Source organism: Phyllopteryx taeniolatus, chromosome 12 (assembly GCF_024500385.1).
Source record: "Phyllopteryx taeniolatus isolate TA_2022b chromosome 12, UOR_Ptae_1.2, whole genome shotgun sequence".
Classification (NCBI taxonomy): domain Eukaryota; kingdom Metazoa; phylum Chordata; class Actinopteri; order Syngnathiformes; family Syngnathidae; genus Phyllopteryx; species Phyllopteryx taeniolatus.
The window spans coordinates 18,495,012-18,517,948 of NC_084513.1; the positions used below are offsets into that span (position 1 = coordinate 18,495,012).

A 22,937-nucleotide genomic window follows, 5' to 3' on the forward strand; every position below is an offset into this window, starting at 1 on the left:
TCCAGTTGCCCACTCGTGTGGCCCTGTCGTTCTCTTTCTTTATCAGCGAAAAGTGGGAGTGGGCTAAATCTATTTGAAATATTAATAACATGAAATTAGATTTCCACCTCCGCTCGTTCTCCAAAGCTGATAATTGGTTCCTGTTCAAACCAGCTAGGAAGGAGGGTCACTGAGCCAGGGCTGATCTGGAAAGTCTACACCGGCAGCACACGTTTAACCCTTGCCTCACAGTGTAAGTGTAAGAGACCTAGCACTTAGCCTCAGTAAAATTTAAAAGTCAAAAATATATCAGCGGCTTACCTAGGTGTTGCTGGTACAATATGACAAAAAAACATTTTTAACAAATAAATAAAATAATTATAAAAAATACTTTTTAATGGCTTGGGTCTCTAGAGTGGCCGTCCACCCATCAAGTGTGAAACAACCAATCAAGTAAATCTTGAGTTTTCTGCTTATTTTCTGAAAATCTGTTTGCACCCCCTAATTTACATAACAACCACCCGCTGGTCGAGTTTCACCGCCCATGACATTATCAACTCGGCTGGGTGAAGATCCAGAGCAACTTGAAAGCTTTATCAGCTGCAAAGGCCATGTTTTAAGTAACTTTTAAGCCCTCATAACACATAAATTGTAAAAAAAAATAATAATAATAAATAAATAAAAATAATACTTTATTGTTATAATATTATGACTTTAATCTAAAAAATATAAGCTTTATTCTTGTAATATTTTTATTTTAATCTTGAAAATATTAGATTATCTTTATGACGTCACACACCGAGAAAGTTGGATCTACAATTTTTTTGTCTGACTTTTGGAGCACATTTTTCTCAAATGTTATGTATTCGTTTTCCAAATTGTACAACATGGAGAGTATATCTTGCATGTACAGTAATTTTCTATATTCCACGTCACTCAGGTACAGATTAAAGACAGAGAGCTGCAGCTTCATGACTGGTCTAATTACCATAATTAAATTGTAAACCCACTCACATTAAAAGGCCAATCATCTGCTTTTGCAAAGCACATTTCCAATGGCAGCATAAAGCTGTTATTACAGTTATTGGAAGAAAAAAAGGGTTTTGACAAGGAATGTTAATATGCATTTAATATGCAGCTGTTATCATAATTAATGCACAAAGCAATTGTGGTATAGCAGGAACAGATGAGGTCGGCTAGGATGTTTTGCTGTCCGGTGGGAACAAATGGATTAACGAGGGGCTACTCAGCAGAGCCGTTTAATCTGCTGTGTGATTCACTGGGATGTGATTTATTCACTGTGTAACGTAGGCGAAAACACATAGATTAAATGACTTTAGAGACAAATGTGCAAAAATATAACCAAGCAAAGAAAATATTATGTATGCATACCGAGGTACTATATCGCCTAATTCCATTGCCCCAAAAGTGCTACAGTTTGAAAACAGCAATGGACTTCAGTTTTGTTAGATAGACAGACAGATATGTAGATAGATAAAGAGATAGACTAGGACTGATGAACTAACTTACTAACTAGCTAGCTAACTAACTGACCGAATAATGGACTGACCGATTGACTGACAAACTCACTAACTCACTAATTTATCAACCAACCAACCGACTCACCAACTGAGTAGCCGACAGATTAAAAAACCTAACCAACCAACCAACCAACCAACCATTAACTAACCAAATGATTGATTCACTTGCTGATCAAATAACTCACCAACTGAGTGACATTTTGCTTTTTCTACCTTTGTAAAGTGTCCTTGAAAATAAAATAAAAATTATTATTGTTATTATTATAGCACCCACTTGTAATTAAACTTTTTAAAGATTGTTGAATGCTCAACATTTATTTATCTATTTATTTATTTTACACTTGTTGAAAATGTGCTTCTTGTACAATGAACAAGAGTAAATGTTTTTAGTTTCTATACTTATATGCATAGATATGAAAGTAATGTTAAATACTGCATTAGATGATGATGGATACAATTTGACCCTGGAACGGAAAAATTCCATTTCCAACCAGCGTCTTAGGATAAATTGTTGTTCAAACTTTAAGGTCTCAATGAATATGCATTTACATTTGACGGAACCTTGGAGCCTCCAGGCAGCAAGTGTGTTAAATATATTTTATATTTAATTGGCTTGTCTAATTATTTCCTTGCTTTGGGGCAAGAAAAACAACCGTTCGCATGAGGACTTTGATTTCATATTGTTATGAAAAAAGAAAATCTCTTCATGAATAATGTTGTTACTGTGAAGACCAAATGCACGGGGAGGAAGAGATTCAGAGACGCTGGCGTCATTTGTATTATGGATACATTTGCAGATTTAAAAGATGCATTTTTTTAATCGTCTCAAATCGCTGAAGAATATACTGCATATAGAAATAGTATCAACAGAAGCAGCATATCTGTTAGAATTTACAGATGGCACTGTCAACGCACGCACGCAGACAGTTATGATGGATAAAAGGCGAGGTCTCATTAATGTCAAGTGCATTTCTTTATTTGAAGTTGGCTATACAAGTGAGAGATTGTTGTTTGGTGGAAAATAAAATGTAGCTATCAGTGGGTGCATCTTTTGAGTTTAAAGGCTTTCACACTCTTTGCTTAGATTCTTTTTCACCTCCTCCAATACCTTGTCGTCTGTGCTCAGTGGAGCAGACATATGACGTTGGTGTGAACGCCGCACCATCAAGATGAATTTATTAGCTGATGTTATGTGCCAGCTTTAAAGGGCGGGCAAATAAAGTCGTATTTGCATACTACGGCTTCTTTTACACAAATTTAACGCCTATTTTTGTCTGTCCGTGTTCAGAGGGGCTTTTACAGCGAGAGCTCAAAAGCTAATCGAAGAATCTTTCCCTCCGAAATGAGCTGGAAATGTCACAGGCAAAACTTATAAAAAGGCTGTTTCATTACATACAATAATGTCTGATGAAGACAGACTGAAAGCTGCTCCCGTGTTAATGAAGCACAATTTGAAAGTGAGGGCAGATGTTGCCTGTTGCCAAGGCTGAACTTATATGAAACAAATGAATAAAGTGGACATTTGTTTGTATGTTTGTTTTGTCCATCTGTTTTTTTTTTTAAATATCCGATTGACTGACTGACAGATCAGATTGACTAACTAACTATGACTATCTGACAGACCAACTGATCAACAGAGTTACCATCCACGGAAACGACGCACTGACCAACCCACTCACAGACTAACCATCTGACTGACAGGCCAACTAACTGTTTGACTGACTGTCCAACTGGCTAACTACCCAACCCACCCACTGATTAACTGAGCATCTATCAACCCAACAGACTCACCAACAAATAACCAACCAACCAGCCAGCTGACTGACTTACCAATGAACAGATTAACCGACTAACAAGCTCACTTGCTGATTAACTGACTGACCAACCCACTAACCAATTGACTAACCTAAAAACTAACTGTTGGACCGACCAACCAACCAACCAACCAACCAACTGACCGACTGACTGACTGACCGAGTGACTGACCGACCGACTGACTGACTGACCAAATATCAGACTAACTAACCAACTGACCACCAAACCAACTGACTGACCAACCCACTAACCAATTGACTAACCTAAAAACTAACTGTTGGACCGACCAATCAACCAACCAACCAACCAACCAACTGACCAACTGACCGACTGACTGACTGACCGAGTGACTGACCGACCGACTGACTGACTGACCAAATAACAGACTAACTAACCAACTGACCACCAAACCAACTGACTGACCAACCCACTCTCAGTCTAATCAACTCACTAACCAACTGACTGACTGACTAACTGACTGGAGGTAAAAAAAGCTGAATTAATCATCTTATCCTTCCACTTGAAAATAATATAAGATGAGGCAATTAGTGATAACCAGTTTAGCTGTTAACACTTTAACGGCCATGTGTGAACATCTTGTTGTTATCTTGAGGAGGACGCGTAATATTTGAGAAAGATGTTGGCTTATCTGAAGTGGATGCTGCAGTCGGCAACTAACCGGGGCGGTGTCTATTTGAAGAACTCTGGGATATAATTATAGAATTAATTATAAGCAATGTGGGTTTGGGCATTTTAGTTCTCTAAAATTCACTTATATGTACGTATGCAACTATGTTGAAATAGCTTTGGCGCAATATCCTACTAAATTGTCATAATAGGTTCATATAACTCTAGCATGTGTGAATGGTTTTTTTTGTCACTAAAAAGGCAATGTTACAGCAGACTGGGTGTGTTTGTGCATTTTTTTTATGCAGATCTCATCAAAATACTTTCAAGATTTAACATTTAAAGAAGCTAGATCTGATCAAATGTGATCAGGTGGACCAGAACCAGGAAACAACAAACAATGGAGGGGTAACCATCTCTTTTCCCTTGCTCCCCCCGAGTTCTGACAAAGTAATGAATAAAATAAATGACTAAAATATGTATTTGTAGCCTGGTGCAGGGCCAGGCTGCAACACTGCATACACATGGTTTAACAGTAAGAACAAAATAGGGGTAAGAATTCATCTAGCTGTGGAAGCACTGTGAATGATAGTCAGATAAAAACGTGCATGTCCTCCTCTGTACAGCTAAAACGACCCAAAGTAACCTCAGAGAGCAAGCAGGCGAGGTATGACTTCAAGGAAAGCGCTTCTACTCCGGGATGGGATTTGAGTGTTTTCTTTGCCACAGGCTGTCAGCACAGTCCCCGTTTTTAGTGTCACACCTTTACACGACATGCTACCTACTGGAGTCATGTGCGCCAGCAAGGCCTTTCATGGAATATTAAATTAATATATAAATGGTACATTGATGTTTGCTCTTTGTGTCGGCAGCAGAACACGTTCCCAGCGCTGAAGTTGACGTGCTGCGTTCCCGCCCCGGTACAAATCCCCATTCTCGACGGGAGAGAAGAATCCAGTGAGGAAAATCGTTTCCAATCAGGGAATGTCGGGGGGGGGGGGGGGGGGAGGACACATTTTCTCATTCGATGAGAAGCTGGTGTTGTCAAAACACAAAGCAAATGTCTCTTCCAACAAGTCAAGTTCACTTGACGCAAACTGTCAAATTGACAAGATGAGCATTACGCTATGGACCATCTGTTCTCATCCATTTTAAGTTTCTGTCATATGCCTCACCAGTGAGAAACATCATGTATATTCTCAATCTTTTAGCCTACACAGGCATATTTAAAGTGATTTTTTAAAAGTGTATTTTATTTGTTAAATGGGTATGGCCATTTTACAGATTTTATTTTCACCATTTTCACATGTATTATTATTTAATTTGATTTTTTTTATTTTGATGCCATGTTAAATGTCTAAAAATATTCATATTCAACGTTCTAAACATGAAGTTACCAGGATCTTAGTTTCCTTGATTTCTTCAAAATTGTCCAGTCATATCACAGAGTGAACAATTGTCAAAATGTAAAAAAAACATAAGAAATTAACCTAAACTCAAAATTAGAATAATTTTGGACGAAACTGTACTTGTGAATGTGTGTAGCACAATCACATCCTACAACAAAAATGGGTTTCTGTCAGCAATTCTCACGTGAATTTGGTAGAATGAAAGTCGAAAAAAAATAATAAATGGTCACGTGTGGGAAATTAACGTATTTCACTGGTTATTTAAGATTTATCATTTATTCATAAGAATTACTGCCCGAACCCTAAATACTTAATAAGTATTTAATAAATATATATATTGGGGAAAGAATATCATATGTGACTCAAACCTGTAGTCTTCCTGTACAGTACAATACTGATGTCTCGTGGGCTTTGAACAATAATAAATGGAAGATGCTTTACATAGCCTGTTTCACAAGTGTCTATTTATTACAACTAATATACAGCTGTCACTCCCTGCTGATTGTCAATGTTGCTGGTTTCATTCTCATTTATTGTTGCAGCCACATTTATCTTTCACATAAAATGTTGTTGTCTATTCATGCTGCTTCTCCATTCAGTACATAAAATACTACTGATTATTCTTGCTGCACATTCACTTCTGTATACGTGTTATAGAATCGATTTATTTATGTACAGTTGTCACTGGAGTGCAGGGTTAAGATTGCTGGGGTTTATTTCATTCTCTGTCTACATACAGCACATGTATATATATTTTTATACAACATACAACAATGCTGCAGACTATTCTTGCTGCTGTTCACATTCACTTTCGAATGGCGTCGGGCGGAATACCTGTATCTACAAATGAGTCACTTTTCGGCATAAAAAAACCCCCAGCATATTTGTTGAGCAATTAACATTGTATCGTCAAAGAGAGTAAGCCATTTTCAATACTCAGGATTGGTGTATTAATTTGAGAAAAAAATAACAGACCCACGTGGGGGCTGGCCAATATTATTGATTAATAAATAAATATGAAATTGACCAAATGTGGACATAGCGCTATATTATCTATTCATGTACTCTAAGTTGCCATGTGCACTGCTGCTCTCATTCTGTTCAGAATCATTGCCAGATGATAAATAGTTATTTGAACATTTTTGGACTTGATGTCGCTACTGTCTACTTTGCTGCCGTTAAACTGGAATTTCCACATTGTGGGACTAATAAAGGCTTATTGCATCCTATTTTATTCTGTTGCCGGCATCAAAAGTCATATTGGTTCATTTGATTCCCTGGGTCTCATTTCAGTCAGGTTTTTCTACACTTCAACAGTGTCGCCTCCAAAGGTTTCCATTTTGGTCTCAATATCCAATTGCATCACATATTAGTCACATGCACTCAGCAGCACATGAGAAGAATCAACTTGAATGAAGCAGTGAGAAAAGATGCACACTAACCAATGTAATGGTTCCACTCGGGGTCCAGGTCGGCTTGATTAGCCAGGCAGCCCTTGATAACATTGAGGCAGTAGTTCTTGCAGGGCTTAATGGCCGGCATGCCTTGACAGAAGGGGCAGTACGACATCTTGGTCAGCGCTCGCATGCATGTTGGAGTGCTGCTTACCTGTAAGAGCACGCAAAGAGTGCATCTGTGAGCGCCTCGGAACAAAACATAATCATACTCGACAATTGTTGCAATTACCGAATGGTAAGTCTCATTCGTGCCACAAAATAGACTGCTGTATATAATTTTTGTTTTGGTCTATTCACCTTTTCCAAGCACTCTTAATATTGTCCTCCATCCCCCTCACAACTGTGTTGAACTTTATATTTTCCACAAATATACACAGCTAAACATATGTATAAGACCATGTGTCATATAAACAAGAGAAGAGACCATCCAGCATCTTGATGGGCTTTAATGAGAAATGTCAAAAAACAAAATTCAGCCGGCTTATTCCAAATTACATATATCAGTTTTGGGTTTTTTTCGTTTTTTTTTTAAAGGAACAGTCGAACCTCTAACGTTGATGTTGTACAATTTGGAATACCACCAAAAATGTTTGGGGGGGAAAAAGGTGAATAACATTTCAAATTGCCATCATGCATGACGTCGCGTGATACTTCAGCTCAGTGAACATCTAAAGGATCCAGATTTGCTTTGTCTTTGGCCTTTTTTTTTTTTTGTTTGTTTTTGATTTTTGTATGATGCCACCACAGAAACATAGTGATAATGGCATAGGCAATGGAATGTGTGAAGGGATATGTAATTTATTGCAATGTAGGAAAGCGGTACAAGCGCCTCTGTCCTGGCTGCTCAGTACAGTATGCCTAAAGTGACATCAATAATAAAAGATGCTTCCAGTTTTCAGGTGAGGAGACTTACAAAGCACAAGCTTCAGATATTCTCTATGACGATAAATGATGAATGAAGTGAAAATATATTTTTTAATTTGATAGTTTATATGGATATTTTTCTAATTTATTTTCAGTTTATTTGTTTTTGTTACTTTATTTCTTTGTTTATGTTTTTTTAATTGCAAACTTGTGCTTGTAATTGGAAAGCTCTATAATTTTGTCACAGTCCAAGTTACCACCCTAACAGTTAATCATAAAAAATAAACCAAATTTGTTATTAAAAAAAATATATATATACTGTTTTCAATGACATCCCTCCACAATACTTAGCCAACGAACCCTTGACGTGCAGTCTTGGGAATATACCATGAGAGGCTATAGTGGAGCGCTTTGGCTTTGTTCAATAAACCAATAACAGGTTGGTGTGTGCACGTGCTGACCGTCACAGCAGAATGATGGGATGTGCCCAAAGACTTGACAGAAGCTCTGTGCATTCTATCATTGTAGCTAGGATGTGCCGCATTAATTTAAACGCCTGCGTGCATATTCCCAGCTTCCCCCTGGCTATGCTGCCTTTTTCCAGCTGAGTGGAGACAACAGCTACAGATACAAGAGTGTATCTCCACCTAGGAGTTAAATGCATGACACCCATGGCCCCGCTTCTTCACAATAAACGAGAAGATGAGCTCTCCCCTCTCTCCTCCCAGCTTGCCATATATCTCAGGGATGACTTGGACACAGCCAGCATGCACTCACCTATGGCTGTTTCTCACATACAGAGAAGTCCATCTCTTAGGCCAGGGCGTCAACACCCCAAGAAGAAGAAGAAGCAGAAGACACATACATGACCAGGCTGCTCATAAAGAGCGAAGGACGGTGAGAAACATTTGCGACAGTGGCCTCTCCGTCTTCTCCATGCTCCTCCATTCTGTGACTCACTCACTGTGAGTGATTGCTATTGAGTGATTTGCACCTCAGCCCACTGCTACATCAGTGCCCCATTAGTTCACAAATGTCAAGCATGCAGCAACACTGACAGGGAGAATGTGCGCAGGGGACACTGAACAGTAGACGGAACTATAGCACTGTGGAGCTTCTGAAGTAAAATGTCCCTCAGTTCATCGAGCCTAAATGGACATTTAGCTTTTTGTGGCATTTTTGCAACATGTTTTCAGGTGAGGAGAGAAAACAAGGACAGAGCTGTGAGAAGCGATGACAATATTTGCACTTGTACCCCGTCTGTATAGTATAAGTGCTTTAAATAGGGTAGTAATCGTTTTTTGTTTGTTTGTTTTTTGTTTTTTTAATGCCTGGCCAAAATAACCCTAGAATGGACATTTCAAACCAAAATGGCAGAACTCCTGTGCCTTTTTAGGCATGGTTTCTTGAGACTGTTTTTATGGGTCTACTCATGATAGGCATGTCTACTAAATTTCAAGTTGTCATTTCTCAAAATATTCTATCCCCACTTTTGGGGAGATCACGACCCCCTTTTTTTAAATTTTTTATTTTATTTGCTGAAGCATGGGAAATCTGTAGCCTTGGAGGTCTGTGCCTCACTCTAGAATTGTTTAAGCATGTTGTGTCCAAAATGTGGCTGCCCATCACATACAAATTAGAGTGTGGGGTTCCTCAGGGCTTTGTCCTTCGTCCTCATCTATACTTTTTTAAATATATATATTTTGAATATATTACAGGAGCCAGCATGGTGGGCGTCTGGTTAGCACATCTGCCTCACAGTTCTGGGGACCGGGGTTCAAATCACGTTCCTGCCTGTGTGGAGTTTGCATGTTCTCACCGTGCCTGGGTGGGTCTTCTCCGGGCAGTCCGGTTTCCTCCCACATCCCAAAAACATGAGTGCTAGGTTTATTGAAGACTCTAAATTGCCCGTAGGTGTGAATGTGAGTGCGAATGGTTGTTTGTTTCTATGTGCCTTGCGATTGGCTGGTGACCGGTTCACGGTGTACCCCGCCTCCCATCCGAAGATAGCTGGGATAGGCTCCAGCAGCCCACGACCCTCGTGAGGATAAGTGGTAATGGATGGATGGATGGATGGATATATTACAGGCGGTCCTAGTTTTCCCAAATACAGTATGAGGCTTCGAAGTCAAAAATGGCATGCAAAGAACTAATTAGCACAACAGCAAAATAATATGTGGTCACGTGGTAAAGGAAGGCATGCTTATTTACTTGTTTTATATTTATGGCCTAGAAATATATTTCACATAAATATCACCTTTAATTTGGATTTTACTGCTGTGTTTGTGTAGGTTGGTGATAGACTACAGCTGGTTCCAACCTAAGTACAATCTTGGGTTACATCGCCAACATGGGAATGGAATGACGTGGTAAAGTGCGGACCTTCTGTATTGTTTCAGCATGTTGTGTTACTGTACATGTAGCAAGTAATGAGGTGGAGTCAGTAGCACTAAAATGTTGACATCCATCACATACTGATTATAGCGTGGGGTTCCTCATGGCTCTATCCCTGGTCCTCATGAATACTTTATTTTTTAAAATGTATTTACTGAAAACAAATTGTGGATGTTAAAGCTATTGCACTGCACTTAACAAAAGTGTAAATATTAAATACGTAAGTCAATACAATCAACAGATAATTTTCCAAAATTAGATTTCTTCAAAGGGCGTTCGGAGAGGTCTTTCTTTACTCCTCACTCTGAAGCAGACATTCTAAAGATCATAATAACAATGCATAACTCATTGGAATTCTAACCAGACAGACAATTACAGTCTAAAACTGTGTCTGGCTGATTGTTAGGTTCAGATGACAAAATCCGCCTCTTAGTTTACAAAGCACTCACTGTTCTGACTCCACAGTATGTTTTAATTCCACGATCACGTCTCTTGCCCGAAGGGGGAATCCTCTATGTGCTTTGAGAAAGTCTGCTGAAAGGACAGTCAGTTATAAATTATACAACAGTTTGCCTGCTCATCTTAGATGTTCTTCTGTGTTATTTTCAAAACAATGTTTTTGAAACCCTAACCCTAACCTAACCTTTTGCATATATTCATTCAATTGTAGCGAAAAAAACATCCATGGCTTTAAACACTTAATATCAATAATTTGGTCACTGATAATGTAGCAGTTTGTTCCCCTGACCTCTGAGCTGTGTTCAGTTCCAAATCATATAGAAAATGGATTGCTATTACTACTGAGTCAGATGTAATATTTAATGTTTCATAATGTGGGATGCAGTTGAACTTCTGTTTCAAGATACTAGTAAGCAGTAAAAGTCTCAAAATCGTCAATAGAGATAAATAACTCATCATGTTTGATGGGCTGAATTAACATTAGCAATGTTTCCACCAGTTGGTAAATTTCAGTTCAGCTTTGCTCACCATGGTACAGATTTGAAAAGTAAACCCTGATATGATCAGAATTTCCACTGCCTTGGTACCAGTTCGAGTAAATGAATTTGAACAAAGACAAGGACTATGATACAGTAAACAAAGGAGAACAATGGAGGAAATTGAAAAGGTGCAGGGCTCCACACTAACTTTTGCACTGGTAGCACTAACTTTTGTACTGGTAGCACTGGTGGGACCAACTTTTTCAGTTGGTCGCACCAGCACATAATTTGGTCACACCCTCTTTTGGGAGATACAGCATGACTTGAATAGTTGTCTTAATTGACATACTGTAGTTTTATGAAGTAAAGATTGACAGTGACTCAAGATATGATATTTGTAAAATATTTTCCTGGGAACAAGAAGTTTGTCTGCAACAAGCAGTGGCTGACAAAAATTATTTTATATACTGTACAGGGTGAATTTGTATTTCAAATCATGGTTAAACTATAATGAATTGTTAACTGATCCACACTAGTCATACATGATGAAACTTATTTGTCTCGAATGCCAATCGACTGCCAAAACATCATGCCAATTGCAAAATTAGTTTTATCTTAACAATTGTGTATAAACTAGAAATAAACAGAAATAAAAATAATTATGTAAACTGTGAATGAAATTCCCATTTTAAATAACAGAAGTAGTTGTAACGGCCATTTCGTGTCTTTTCATGTTGGTCACCAAGTTGACCACTAAGGAAAAAAAAGATGTAACTATTTCCACGGATTTCAATTCATCCAGTGTTAAGTATATGCAACAATACTTATTTAGCTAAGAAAAAATAACGTTACAAATATCTTTGTAAATTGTTACATTGTTTTAAGTTGAGCAAACACCTCATGTTTTACAGTGTGGGGAGCGAGACCCGGTGCGGTGATGTTGTGTACAGTAAGGCCAGAGTTGAGTGCTCCCAGCGCTTCCCAGCCTTACAAATGTACAACAAAACATGAAGCTATACAGGTAATGTTTTACGTGAGAAGCGGATACCATAGCATGAATTCCATGTCGGGCTTGTGAGATTCATCTGCCTCGCCGAGTTGGAGGGGACGGATCGATGTCATGTCATTATGAATCTGAGTATGTATCAGCACTATCTTCGCCCTTGTCGGCAGCACCTCCTCGCCCAATGACAGAGGGGGCCGCTCCACCACGCGAGCCTCGTTCTCGCCGTGCCGAGGGAGCTGAACATGTGCGCGCGCCCATTAGCCAGTCATAATAAGATGGCGTTCTTTCTTCAGAAATGAGAGCATGCAGGTGGCGATTGACTATAGCAGTGAAAAAGATGGCGACTTTCAACCACTATGTCAAAAATAGTGAGACTGTGTTGAAGAAGCATTAAATCATCCACTTGCGCAAGTGCGACCAGATCAAATTTTTACTCAAACACTGAAAAAAAAAGGTCTCATACGCTAGCATTTAGGTCGCCGTCTCGAGCCTTGATGTGCCACGTTGTGTTCTTCCTATTCCAATCTCATCGTCGCACGGTCGCAATTCACTGTTCACCAATCAACAGATAGCAATGTGTTTAACAGCACCCTACTGAACTTGGTAACGACCATGCTCAGTAGGGTGATGTTAAACACATTGCTATCTGTTGATTGGTGAACCCAATGGAAGGTTGCCAAAATGTAGAACAGTACAACAGTGTACTGAACTGAATTGAATTTAAGTGCTGCTTACATGAGACCATTTTGGGCCATTGATTTAAATGACATCAAGGGGTTTGAGCATGAAAACATACATTTGAAACAAGTCTCAGAGGAGAGTTTGTTTTTTGAAAGACACTGGTATTGTTAACATGTAAATGCTGAAAGCCATTGTTAATGAAAATGGAGGATATCTGTGCTCATTCTTGGAAAGGAAGCCAAAAATAACGATTGATGTACTTTACTGCTGTTGTACTGTTTGTATTTATAACGCCTCTTAAGAAAAGTGTAAGTTTATCGCCCCGCTACTGCTCCTATCTCCTAATGGAGATACATTACTTGGGTCAAATAGGGTATTCTATAGCCAGTTTCGGCTGCTTGGTGTGCTTGTGCATGGTGTTTCTTTTCAGCGTGACATCGCTCACTAATGGCTTGGCATTATATAATTTTCAGTCCTTTTTACAGGTTTGTGTGAATGTAATGTACAAAAAAAGAAAAAGTGCAAAGAAAAACATTATTTCTGGAAGGTCTCTACTCACACTTTCAGGAAACACAATGACAATGAAGATTCTAACAGGTCCTCTGACACTGCTTGAGAGGTAACATCACCACAAGTACTGGTGGAGGGAAATTAACACACAGGAACTATATTCGCACATGTGGAGGGTGACACTTGTAAATTAATCCAAGATTTAGCCTGGTGCCTTTTCCTTTAATCTCACCCTGTATATGATCAAAAGTGCAAACACTCCCAGGGCACTATGGTATATAAGCAGAAGAGGCATTAAATCAGCGCGTTACATCAAACAGAATATTAAGGACATACAGCTTAATTGGTAGATGCTAGGGGAAAACTATGCTAACAACACTGACCAATTCTTGGATTACCTTTCCTTTAGCATGTCACCTCTGGAAAACAACATCTGGACAAGTTAAGCTGTTTGAAGACTCACACAAAAATTATTCCGAGTAAGGAGGATGTTGTTTACAGTGAAACAGCAGAAAGAAACTTAGTTCGCTGCACAAACAGCAAACACGACCTCAGGCGTGTTAAAATCTGCAGACGATGCACGAAAAAATAGTTGTTGATTCTTGGGCCTTCTTTAGTTTACCTTAGAGACTCTCTGAGCCACCTCGCGGCCGACAGAGAGTCCTTGGACGAAAGTGCGAGCAGCGATGAACGCCCGGGTGACCTGAGCCTTCAGCTTCCTCGGCACGTCACCGAAGGGCTTGAGCTGATCCGTGTACTTGCTGACGCACTCCAGGTAGTCCTCGGTGATGACATACTGGGAGTTGAGCAGCGTGAACATACGCTCCAGCAGCCGCGACCAGAAGTCGTTAAGCATTTCCTCCAGGTTTACGTTGCCCCCCGTGTAGTAACGCTTAAGCTCCGCGAAGAGGTTCTCGAAAACCTCCGCGTTCTGCATGTAAGGCTTGCCGTACGTCCGCACGAACATCTCGTTCAAGGACCTCTCGGTGTTCTCCAGCAGCTCCAAGAAGAATTCTGCAAAATAAATCCTCTCATGAGTGACTTTGTTGGTCTAAATTTCATCCACACGCAGAAACACACAAACAACGGCGACAAAATGAAATGCAGTACAAACACTGTATTGTTTGACATTCCTCCCATAAATTTAGTTGAAGCAAAAATAATGCTGTCAGTGATAGCAAAACTTTCAGGCATATTGGTAGCCAGCCCAAGCACGGTTAGTTTATTTGTTAGCGAGTTTGCTGTAAGTCGCCACTAGCTGTTAACTACCTGCCAGCATTACCGTGGAGAGTGACAGTCCACAGTCGACTCACAATGACAGTCAGGAAAACATAAAGCAAGCCTAATATGAAGAGCAACACAGGACATATTTTTGAATGTCTAGTGGGAGGAATTTGATTTTTGATTTTGTACAGTTAGTTCCCTGTTTCAATTGAACACTTCCAAAATCTTGACCAAGAATGGCCGTGAACATGTCATGGATACATGTAAACAAGTTAGTTTGAGTGACAGCAACCGTATCGGCCAAACCTGAAAATGACAGAGAAGAACTGTTGTCACAAGGTATCAATAGTTCAGCCTTTAAAGAAGAAATAATGGTACACAAACCCATGTCATGTCACTAGATAAGGTTACAAAAAGACACACACAATAGTGTCATGCAGGGTTGTTTAGGCTGAACAAAATTGGAATGACTTTTCTCCGGGTACTTCAGCTTCCTCCCACATTGTAAAACATGCATGCTAGGTTCATTGAAGATTTTAAATTGTCCATAACGTGTGAATATGAGCGTTTGTCCATTTGTGCCCTGCGATTGACTGGCGAACAGTACAGGTTGTACCACCCCTCATGCTTAAAATCAGCCAGGATATGCTCCAGTTCACCCACCACCCAACTGAGATGGAAGATCATTTCAGTTTAAATTAACCTTAAAGCTTTATTGATTATTGTATTTGATGTTGCGCAAACAAAAGCTTATTTCTAGGAAGCTATAAGGTTTATGTTTGCAGTCTGCATTGCCAGCTCACATCTGTCAAAATTAATTTTAGGTTTATTGAACAGTGTCAAATCAAGACATCTCTGCAGTATCTCACATCTATCTTTGCAACAATTGTTTTAACACTTGGGCAGTGAAACTAGAAGCCCGACTATATCTCTTGTGTGCATAATGCAAAAAAAAGAAAAATAATAAAAAACATAATAAAGTGCCTACAGCTTCCTGGTTCTGGTTGAGAAGGATGAACATGTCAACTTGAACCCTGTCTCGGACAGTTAATCCAGCAAAAACTGAAGCCAAGTAGTGCACTCCATTTTGACTCAGTTACTACAAGACATGATTAATCAACACTCAATTCATCACAATCAACTGATGTTTTCTTATGCTCCTCCCTACATTCTATGGTTCTAACATGAAGGAAAAAAACAGATTGGACCAGGAAAAAAAAAGAAATTAAACATAGCCTACAAGGGTTCGAGTTTCGTGTTGAGTGTGGTATACACAAACCGATAATTGGGCCGAATTTTAGCATTTCCCCCAATCCCGCAAATCCAAGTTAGCAAATACTGATTATGTGTTGTCTTCAAAATATCCCTCTGCTCGGAAAAAAGTCAGGTTGGACAATTGTAAATGTTCAACCCGTTTAGTAATCATGGAATATTATGGAAGAGGTTAGGGTTTAGCTTGTGCTGTTGGCTGACAAAAATAGAGGAGCAATGGTTGGGTTGAGCATTTATTGCATCTCACAAGTCTTTCAAAATGACGAGGAGAGTTTGCAACCATATTGTTGAGACCAGATAAACGAATGCAGAGCTTCTTCTTCTCCTTCAACCACGGGTCTTTCTTCTTCTTTGCATTTTGCGGCATTCTGGATGCCCAGTGGCGTGCTGCCTCTCAAATGTCAGTCTTGGTATGACGACAGACATCTGGTTTGGGGCAGTAGACTCAAGATTGTTAGTGTTGTTACGTTCGTGTCTTGAACCAAACACTGTAACAGCAGTAAGTACACCCATATCAATTTTTGGATTTTTTTTTTCTTCATCATGTGCGATTTTAAAAAATGTGTGTCTTCCAGGTCCCCTCGGTTTTGATATCTTTGCCTAAAGGCTTTCTATGTGGATATTATCAGCTATATCGCCAGCTATAGGCATGCTCATTATAAAGTCTCCTTCAAGAGGAGAACATAATAACTCTGTGTAGGTAAGACCCCAACACCAGGTGTTAATACAATGCTAAGGAGCATCTATATGAACTAATAGATAGCATGTTTGGCGTGTTTTGGCTCAACATCAAGATCGACGCTCAGCTCGCTCGCACCTTTGCTGCTTAGCATAGAAATGCAAGAAGTCACAAATGCACAAGCTTAATAAATAATGCAGCATTTAGATTTACGCTTTCCTTTCATATCTCCTAGCAGTGAATTCCCAGCATCCGCTCTACTGCTCTTGTTCAATCCTGACAATCATACTCAATTTCAAACATTCTAATTCGGCGAATGGCACGACTGTAGCAGTCGATACTTGTGGAGGCTCAAAGGCGAAAACCTGAAACTTCCAAATGGAATCTGCTTTGTTGCTAATGAAATTATGCAGAATGGCAGCAAAACCCAAGAGGTAACTGAACGGCTGGACAAAGCCCATTTCTTCCCTTCCCTCCTTGTGACATTCACTATACATTGGCAGCAGCAAATCAAAATATGTATAATGCTTATTTATTCATGCATATCCAGGAATCATGTCTAGAGGAGAGTGAGAGGAAGCATGCATTCCTGGATGAAAGAGGCAGACATCATTCCGGGTCTGTGACTTTTGCCAAGCTGCTGTAATTCAATAGTATTTGTTTTTTGTGTGTGTTGAAATAATCATTTTTTAAAAAACATATTGACAGCTGCATTGGTAATCAATGGCATTACTTAGTCAGACTTAGTCCCAACCACGTGCCGTGGCTCCAGTGTATGCAAAAAAAAAAATAGAAAATTGGATGGTCCAGGTGCCTGTTTGAATGTCTTGAAAGCCGCACAGAAGAAATCATAAAACCACATTTCTGCAAAAAAAGTCTGAGTAACATCTTTATTATGAATCATGGCAACATTCTTTCCTGTCACACCTGCTAAAAAACACAAAAGTAGCTTTTATTGGCCATCTCATCGGGCAAATGTTCCGCTTGAGCGTGAGGTATCGTTTTAAAACCGTACTTCTTGTTACCAAGGAAACCTCAAGAGCTGGAAAGTCAACCTAGAATTAAAACTTAATAGGCACAACTTTAATAAGAAATGAAAGTTTTATACGCTGCCATCCACTGGGCGTGCCATTGAAATCACCTTAAACATCAAAAAGACAGGTGGCCATTTTTCCTCCCGAGACTTACCAACTCTGCATGTGAGGTGATAAGACATCCCTTCCCTCACAATCTCATGTCGGGAGCGAGTGGGGATTATTATATCTCATTAAAAGGAGTTGACTCCATTGAGGAGGCTAGAAGGAGTAGGGGTGAGGTAAGGAGGTAAGAGTGTGTCTGCGCTGGGTAATGAGCCCCCCCGCCTCCTTTAGTATCAGGCTGGTGGTCAAGGCAGTCGCTGAGGGGGCTACATCTCACAGCACGGCACACAAGACAAGGAAACAAAGCTTAGTAATGCAAAGTTTGGCTCTGGGATGCTCTTGTCAATCTGCTGAGCAAGGAGCCGTGTTTTGTTTAATCCGATGAGAGGAAGGCTACTCCGCCCGCTTGAATATTAACAAGGGCTTCTCATCTCCTCATGAGGGGCTGGATAGAGTAATGCGCTACAAACAGTTAGCCTTTTGTCAAATTAACAACAACAAAAAACAATGAAAATGTGTCTTTGAGTCACTGTGAACTTCATCCCCACTGTTATGTAAAAGTGGTGCTAATTTACACAATAACTGCCCCCATACTGAATTTCTCCGCCAATGACACGATCAGCTGGGATGGGTGAAGACCCAGAGCCACTTTCAAGACTACACTGTCTGAAACAATATCATGCAGAAAAAGCCACACCCTGCATGGGGCGACACCCTTGCTATCTTGTCAAAACCAAAAGGTAACAGAGCCTCATTCTGTTTTGTTGTATGCAGAGATTAGTGTCAGCTAGTAGAGTTAGCTTTTGATAGCACATGCAGCGGAACTTCGACTCACAAAACCCATCTACTGTATACCTTCGGTGTTTGTGAACCAAAATGTTTGTTAACTGAAGCAATTTTTCCCATTAAAATGAATGGAAATAGATTTAATGAGTTTTCAGCCTCAGAACCAAGTTGGCAAAGCACCGTAAATATTTGCCACATATTTTCATATAAATCACGTCAATATGAACCGCTATGTCGTAGCCCATACATACAGTACTGTTCTTTGCACAGTTTTATCAAGTAATGCCAACAAAGCGACTCTAATTGTTAGCAAATTTTGGTACCTTTTGGGTAAAACTCCATCCTGGTTTTCAATGACAGTATGTAGCGTGCATGTGCCCTACCAACTTGACCGTTGCGTCCAATATGTTAATGAAAGTGAGCTACCAAAATAAACCTTATAAACATTCACCATCAGATGAGATGCCTTACCATCAAACTTCTGATGTCTGGACACAAACATGCTCCTCAAAGTATGACTCATCTCGTCAACCAGGTCACCAAACTCCTGTTTGCTGCGCTGGCCGAAGGCGTCCTCCATTTCTTGGGTACAACATGTGTTTCCCTGTGGACACACTCGCAGATGTTCACCTGTGGAAAGACCAAGTCATGGTTAGAGCAACTATGGGGGCCACTGAACACCATGAGACTCATAAAATGAGTTGTACTTGGTGAAGGTTAGCATACTACTATCATACAAATTGAAAAATATATACCTTACAGTACTGTATATAATTGGCTGGCTTTATTCACTTTCTTTGTTTTCTTTATTGTTGTTTTAAAGCACATTTACACGAAAGACAGGCAAGCAACGCGGAACAACCTGCTTGCTTGTCTGGCACAGACCCACTGGTATAACTGTGGTGAATTTGATTGGCTGCGTTGTGTTACGATGTGGGACAAGTTACAATGCACAGGAGTAGTTTGTGTTTTTCCTGTGTGCATACATTTACTACCATTTACATTTACTACCATAATTACGCGAATGAATTGAAAGAAATACCGTAAATCCTTAAATAGTTGTAGGTTAAATGTCAAGGGCTCGTTAAAAATAATTAAATAAAAGATCTGGGTCTAAATAGAAAGGCTTTCTAGTCGGAATAAACGGCTTGCCTATTAAGGAACTCTGACATGGTCTATCAGAAATGCTTACGTAGCTACTCCTATCCTAAATGAGAAAACGGGACTTTAACTCATTAATTTGGAGTAATTCATTAGGGAAAATTAATCACACTTTTCGGTTTCTGCACTCCAGGCGACACAGAACATTTCTCGGTGCCATAATTCCACTGCTGCACAAAAATGGATCGAGTGAGGGTAGCAAACCACATGCACCACAACGTTAGCCCCGTCGTTAGACTAAAGACATGATGGAAGACGGTGAGGGACCAGACAAAGCACGACTCAAAGACCCCTTATGATGACGACAAACGATGGACTCGGTTTTCCCTTGCCCGGACGGGGGTCACCGGGGCCCCCCTCTGGAGCCAGGCCTGGAGGTGGGGCTCGAAGGCGAGCGCCTGGTGCCCGGGCAAAAACTCGGGTATGGGAGGAGTTTGGTGAGGCCATGGTGAAAGACTTCCGGATGGCTTCGAGGAAATTCTGGTCCACCATCCGGCGTCTCAGAAGGTGGAAGCAGTACACCATCAACACTGTGTATAGTAGGGATGGGGCGCTGCTGACCTCGACTCGGGACGTTGTGAGTCGGTGGTGAGAATACTTCAAAGACCCATGAGGAAGCAGAGTCTGGGTTCTCTGAGGCGGGCTCTCCTATCTCTGGGGTTGAGGTCATTGAGGTGGTTAAAAAGCTCCTCCGTAGCAAGGCCCCGGGGGTGGATGAGATTCACCCGGAGTTCCTAAAAGCTCGGAGGGTGTGTTCCAACTACAAGGGGATCACGCTCCTCAGCCTCCCTGGTAAGGTCTATTCATGGTTGCTGGAGAGGAGGGTCCGTCGGGAAGTCGAATCTCAGACTAAGGAGGAGCAGTGTGGTTTTCGTCATGGCCGTGGAACAGTGGACAGGATCTAAACCCTCGGCAGGGTCCTCTAGGCTGCATGGGAGTTCGCCCAACCAGTCTACGTGTTTTGTGGATTTGGAGAAGGCGTTCGACCGTGTCCCTCGGGGAGTCCTGTGGTGGGTGCTTCGGGCGTATGGGGTACCGAACCCCCTGATACAGGCTGTTCGGTCCCTGTACGACCGGAGTCAGAGTTTGGTCCGCATATCCGGCAGTAAGTCAGACTCGTTCCCGGTGAGGGTTGGACTCCGCCAAGGATGCCCTTTGTCACTGATTCTGTTCATAACGTTTATGGACAGAATTTGAAGGCACAGCCAAGGCGTAGAGTGGGTCCGGTTTGGTGGCCTCAGTGTTGCATCTCTGCCTTTTGCAAATGATGTGGTTCTGTTGGCTTCATCAAGCTGTGATGTCCAACTCTCACTGGAGCAGTTCGCAGCCGGGTGTGAAGCGGCTGGGATGAGAATCAGCACCTCCAAATCTGAGACCATGGTCCTCGGTCGGAAAAGGGTGGAGTGCCCTCTCCAGGTCAGGGATGATATCCTGCCCCAAGTGGAGGAGTTCAATTATCTTGGGGTCTTGTTCACGAGTGAGGGAAAAATGGGATGGGAGGTCGACAGGCGGATCGTTGCAGCGTCTGCAGTGATGCGGACTTTGTATCGGTCCGTTGTGGTAAAGAAGAAGCTAAGCCGAAAGGCGAAGCTCTCAATTTACCGGTCAATCTACGTTCCTACCCCCACCTATGGTCACGAGCTGTGAGCAAGATCCCGGAGAGGAGCCAGATGAGGTGGCTGGGGCATCTGATTCGGATGCCTCCCGGACGCCTCCCCGGTGAGGTCTTCTGGGCACGTCCCACTGGGAGGAGATGAAGTGGCTGGGGAGAAGGAAGTCACTAAAAAAAACATTGGAACTTCGTTATTGTTATCCCATGGCTGTCGTCCTTTTTCCCATGGCTGTCGTCCTTTCTGTTTTAGAATGTACTGTAGCTAAATTGAAAGATACAAAGATTTACATTGACATTCTTGGCATGTGTTACAAAAGAGCCTGGAAAGACTCCTCTCTTGCATATTATTTTCAGGAATAATCTATAATACAGCATGATGGCACAGCACAATATGTGACAGCATAACCAAAGCTGAAATATATTCAAAGGAAAAATACTGAATGGAGGCACACATAAAAGTAAATTACAGAGAAGACAAAAAGTTCTCTAAATGACACTTAACTGCTGGCACTGAGGTAGCACAGTGAGTATTGTGACAGTACGTGTAGTATTACACTTCGCCATCATTATGGGGCTGATAATGAATTGTATTTTTGATGCCACCAGTTAAAGTTAAGTTAAAGATAAATCAGTGGGAGAGGAAACGTTACTTCTCTTTAGACGATTCGGCTGCACATTACATAATTAATGACATTGGGGAAAAGTTAATGATGCACATCATTCTCTTCCCCATAGCAGTGATTTAGAAAGAGCTACAGAAATCTTGGGAAGTTCAGTCCATCCGCAAACTTTACTCAATGCATACAGAATCTATTTCTGTTTCATTAACAACTTTCCTCCATGCACATTTTAGCCCTTATTTCAGCTGCACTAGTAATCCAGCTTTTCCACCAATAAAATGACCTGTTATCTCATCTAGCCAGTTTATATCCTACCGTTCAGGGTCATGGGGTCTCTTGCGCCGAGCCCAAGGACAACAAGCAACCGTGTGAACCATTACACTACCATTGACTGGACCACAGAAATTCAGCTGGAAAAACTGAGTGTTAATAATTGTAAATTCATTAAGATATTTGGTTAACCTCAACACATACACCAGTTATTATTTTGTCCACAACAATTTCCTCAACATCTGAGCTTACTAAACCATTCTGAGAATGGTGGTTAGCATGTTGGCCTCACAGTGAAGAGGTTCTGGGTACAAAACTTCCCTCAGGCCATCTTTGGGTGGAGTTCGTGTGATCCCCATGGGTATTCCAGCTTCCACATTCCAAAAACATGCATGTTAGGTTAATTGAATACGCTGAATTGTCTGTAGGTTTGAATGGGAGTGTGAATGGATATTTGTCTATATGTACCTGACGAGGGTTTTCTCCGAGCACTCCGGTTTCCTCCCACATCCCAAAAACATGCGTAGTTGGTTAGTTGAAGACTCTAAATTGCCCGTAGGTGTGAATGTGAGTGCAAATGGTTGTTTGTTTCTATGTGCCCTGCGATTGGCTGGCGACCGGTTCAGGGTGTACCCCGCCTCCCGCCCGAAGATAGCTGGGATAGGCTCCAGCAGCCCGCTACCCTAGTGAGGATAAGCGGTAAAGAAAATGGATGGATGTACCTGACCATTGACTGATGACCACTCCAGGGTGCCTCTTGCACTTAAATCAGCAAGGATAGACTCCAGCTCACCCGCAACCCAAATGAGGACAAGTGATTGATACAGAAAAAGGATGCATGAACAAACCATCCAGAGTTGCATTAAGGTGGTCAGGAGCCCCTAGGTTACACTGTCCAGTGGGTTACCATCAAAACCATCAATACCCCTGAAAATTACATTTTTGCCTGTCAA

At 41.0% G+C, this 22,937-nt stretch overlaps 1 protein-coding gene across 2 annotated transcripts in view; it reads right to left on the reverse strand.

The window, feature by feature from the left end:
• The window catches only part of gpc6b (glypican 6b), a 94,806-nt gene that overhangs the window by 46,331 nt on the left and 25,538 nt on the right, over positions 1-22,937 (reverse strand). For both annotated transcript variants that reach the window (XM_061792228.1, XM_061792227.1), the window contains exons 2-4: positions 18,793-18,951; positions 13,844-14,235; positions 6,814-6,979 (exon numbers count right to left, since the gene is read on the reverse strand). In XM_061792228.1, the coding sequence (XP_061648212.1) occupies positions 6,814-6,979; positions 13,844-14,235; positions 18,793-18,951 (717 nt within the window). The remainder of the gene's footprint in view (positions 1-6,813; positions 6,980-13,843; positions 14,236-18,792; positions 18,952-22,937) is intronic.